The 3,163-nt window shown below is 37.1% G+C and overlaps 1 protein-coding gene across 1 annotated transcript; it reads right to left on the reverse strand.

Annotated features, from left to right (window-relative positions):
• Nucleotides 1-259: 259 nt before the first annotated feature.
• Nucleotides 260-1,195, reverse strand: LOC310822319 (olfactory receptor 4B13-like; the record flags this gene model as incomplete). The annotated part of the gene is made up of 1 exon (XM_083694664.1): nt 260-1,195. One exon carries the CDS (start codon nt 1,193-1,195, stop codon nt 260-262), a length of 936 nt encoding a protein of 311 aa, XP_083550790.1.
• Between the last annotated feature and the right edge of the window lie 1,968 nt (nt 1,196-3,163).

The following is a 3,163-nucleotide window of genomic DNA, read 5'->3' on the forward strand; positions in this document are numbered from 1 at the left end:
ATTTTGGACAGGCCATTAGCTTACATCAGTCAGCTAAAAATGATAACTCGACGACACCAAATACTGAATCTCAGTCAGGAGAACAAATAAATGGGCACATATCTCCCATGTTGACCATGAAAAAGAGCAGATGTGAACATTATATATTTTTTATTTATATAGTGCAAACACATAATATATTATATTAAAACATGAATATACTGTATACAGTACACACAAAGCTCAACCAACTTGCCTACAGCATATGACCAGGGTGCATTTAGTTTAATGCATGTATTGTACGGCTGCACATCTGTCCAACTCTATTCCGAATCAGAGTTAGTTTCATTCCATATATAATTGGATTGATCAGAGGAGGCACGACTAGGAACTCCACGGCCAGGATATTCCGTAGGGACTGCAGGCTGGTACTGCTGCTGCCATAGCGAGCATACATGATATCAAAAGTGAGCGACAAGGTGAAGTTAATGAGTGTGATCAGGTGAGGCAGGCATGTCTGCATGAATTTTTTCTGCTCTGCTCGAGATCGCAATGAGGCTTTGATTATGTGCACATATGAAACTATGATAAATATTGTTTGAGACATATGAGAAAACATAAGAATGAACCCATATAAGTTGTTCAAAGTGGTGTCAGTGCACGAGAGCTTAACAACTGCCCAGTTTGAGCAGTAAAGTTTATCAATGTCAAAGCTGCACATAGGAAGTCTGGCTGTTAGCACAACCCCAATGATTGCTTCTAAGATAGAGAAAAGCCATGTAAGAAGAAGAAATTGTCCTACCTTTTGAGATGTCATAATAGAATGGTATTGTAATGGTTTGCAGATTGCAACATATCTGTCATATGCCATCACTGTCAAATTGGTGAATTCACAGAAACAGTAAGAATAGATTATAAATATTTGGCTCAAGCAACCAGTGTATGATATCACATGGTAGTCTGATAGAAGGTCAGCAAGTAGCTTTGGGTAGAAACCTGAAGCACCATATATTCCATTTAAACACAGATTACAAAGGAATATATACATAGGCTCATGTAACATTTTCTCCCTAAAAATTGTCACAGTTAGTGTCAAATTCACAAAAATGATTAAGAAGTAAAGAATAAGAGTAAATGCAAAATAGATTTGTTTGTTTGTCCGTGTCTCATTCAATCCATGAAGCACAAACACTATTTCTTCAGAGGTATTTTCCATTGTAACTGAATGCTAACACACAAGTGCACACAAAATTTGCAAGCGTGAAACTGTCTCCAAGTCGAACTGTTTTGATTTAAGGGATGCAAATAAAAGTATATATAGATATATTATTTATTTTTTTACATTCTAACAGCATCTTCAAACCCCACAACTACAATATCAATCACAATGTAAATTCTTAGAAAAATGTGTCTGTATTCAGACATTGATATTCTTTTTTCTGGTGCACACAAAGCATTATAGGAGAAAGTACCTTCACATAGCTTCATTGAATTCAAAGTTGAGGAGGGACCTGCAAAAATAGATAATAGAACAAATTAAGAAACAAAATTAAGTCCACATGGAACATGATCATTCACATGATCTCTGGATCTCTGCAGAGGGACAAAGTAGATTATACCTGTGTATGACACTTCTCCAACCTCGATAGCATCCCTTTAAGAGCAGTATCTGAGCTGACGTAGCAACGCTTGAGATGTATGGAATGGCAGCTGCCCCAGCAGACACAGCCTACTCTGGAGGTCACCTAATGAGATCATGTCAATAATGGCACAGTTTCCAAAACAGGACTCAACAAATGACCATAGACATTTTCCTAATTCGTATTTGCATCATTAACTTCATCATAACTAAACATTTTCTTTAAACTCTATCCCAAGTGTGGCTATGTATGTAAATAATTAACTGCAATGTAACCCTAGTAAAAAAAAATACATTCATGAATAGTATTAGGGTTAGAATTAGGGTTACAGAATTTGTTGGACCCTAGCAATTGTACCCGCAGTTTGCAAATGGTTCAATACATTTTCCCTTTTACACCCCTAATTAATAGATTATAATTTGCCAGTGTCTACATCAAAATTATCTCGAAACTGCTAAAGGGTGGTGGTGACCTTTAAATGGAGATGCACTGTCAAAGCGATTTTTTAACAATAGTTTTCTGTATTCGGTCCCAGGGAGAAAGACTACATATAATGGTTAGAATTAATAGAAACCTAAATTGCAGGCCAAAACAGTCTTACTTGGCCAGATAGAAGACAAAGTTAACATGGGTTTCAATACAGTGGTCCATATTGGTCACATGGTATCGCTGGCTTCAAAACCTCTCGGCAGGATTGCACTTGTGATCAAACTCAAAGATTCCCACGTGCAAAGTCCAACCACAAACCATAAGATGAAGAGGACATTCTCATGGTCTTCCATCCATAAGTATTGGAAAGAAGAATGATTTTGTATTTTTTTAGCTCTATAATCCAACAGTTTGGATTTTAAATCAAACAATTACTATAGGGTCAAAGTAGAGATTCTCAGCTTTAATTGACTGTTTTTTTTTCAGATTGGGTTCACCATTTAGAGTACAACATTTTTTAGACATACTCCCCCTATTTCAGGGCTCCAAACGTATTGAAAAAAATCATATGATGGCCAAATAAAGTACTCATGTTTAGTATTTGTTCGACCATCCTTTGTATGCAATAACTGCCTGAATTTTGCAACCCATTGACCTCACCAGATGCTGGGTATATTTTCTGATGATGCTCTGCCAGGCCTGTACTGCAGCCATCTTCAGTTGTTTTGTTTTGAGGTCTTTTTGCCTAAAATCTTATCATCAGGAAATTAAATGCATGTTCAATTGCATTTAAATCTGAAGATTGACTTGGCCAGTCAAGAACTTTCAGCTTTTTGGCCCTGAAAAACTTTTGGCAGTATGTTTTGAGCCTCTTTGGCTGTTCACCATTGTTCCACTAACCACAGATGCAGTGTCGTTGCCACCCATTGTCTTGCACATTCATTAGAGTGTTGATTTACCTAAAAAGTTCAGATTGCCAGGTATACCACATGACACACAACCATTTTCACCCCTCTGGAGGGGGTCTTTAAGTGGGATTGAGACTAGATAGAATGTTATCGTAAAGTATAACCTTATAATGTTCTTTAAAGGGGGTTCACAGCCATATCCTGCAA

The sequence above is a fragment of the Argentina silus genome, assembly GCF_951799395.1.
Source record: "Argentina silus genome assembly, chromosome: X".
NCBI classification, from domain to species: Eukaryota; Metazoa; Chordata; class Actinopteri; order Argentiniformes; family Argentinidae; genus Argentina; species Argentina silus.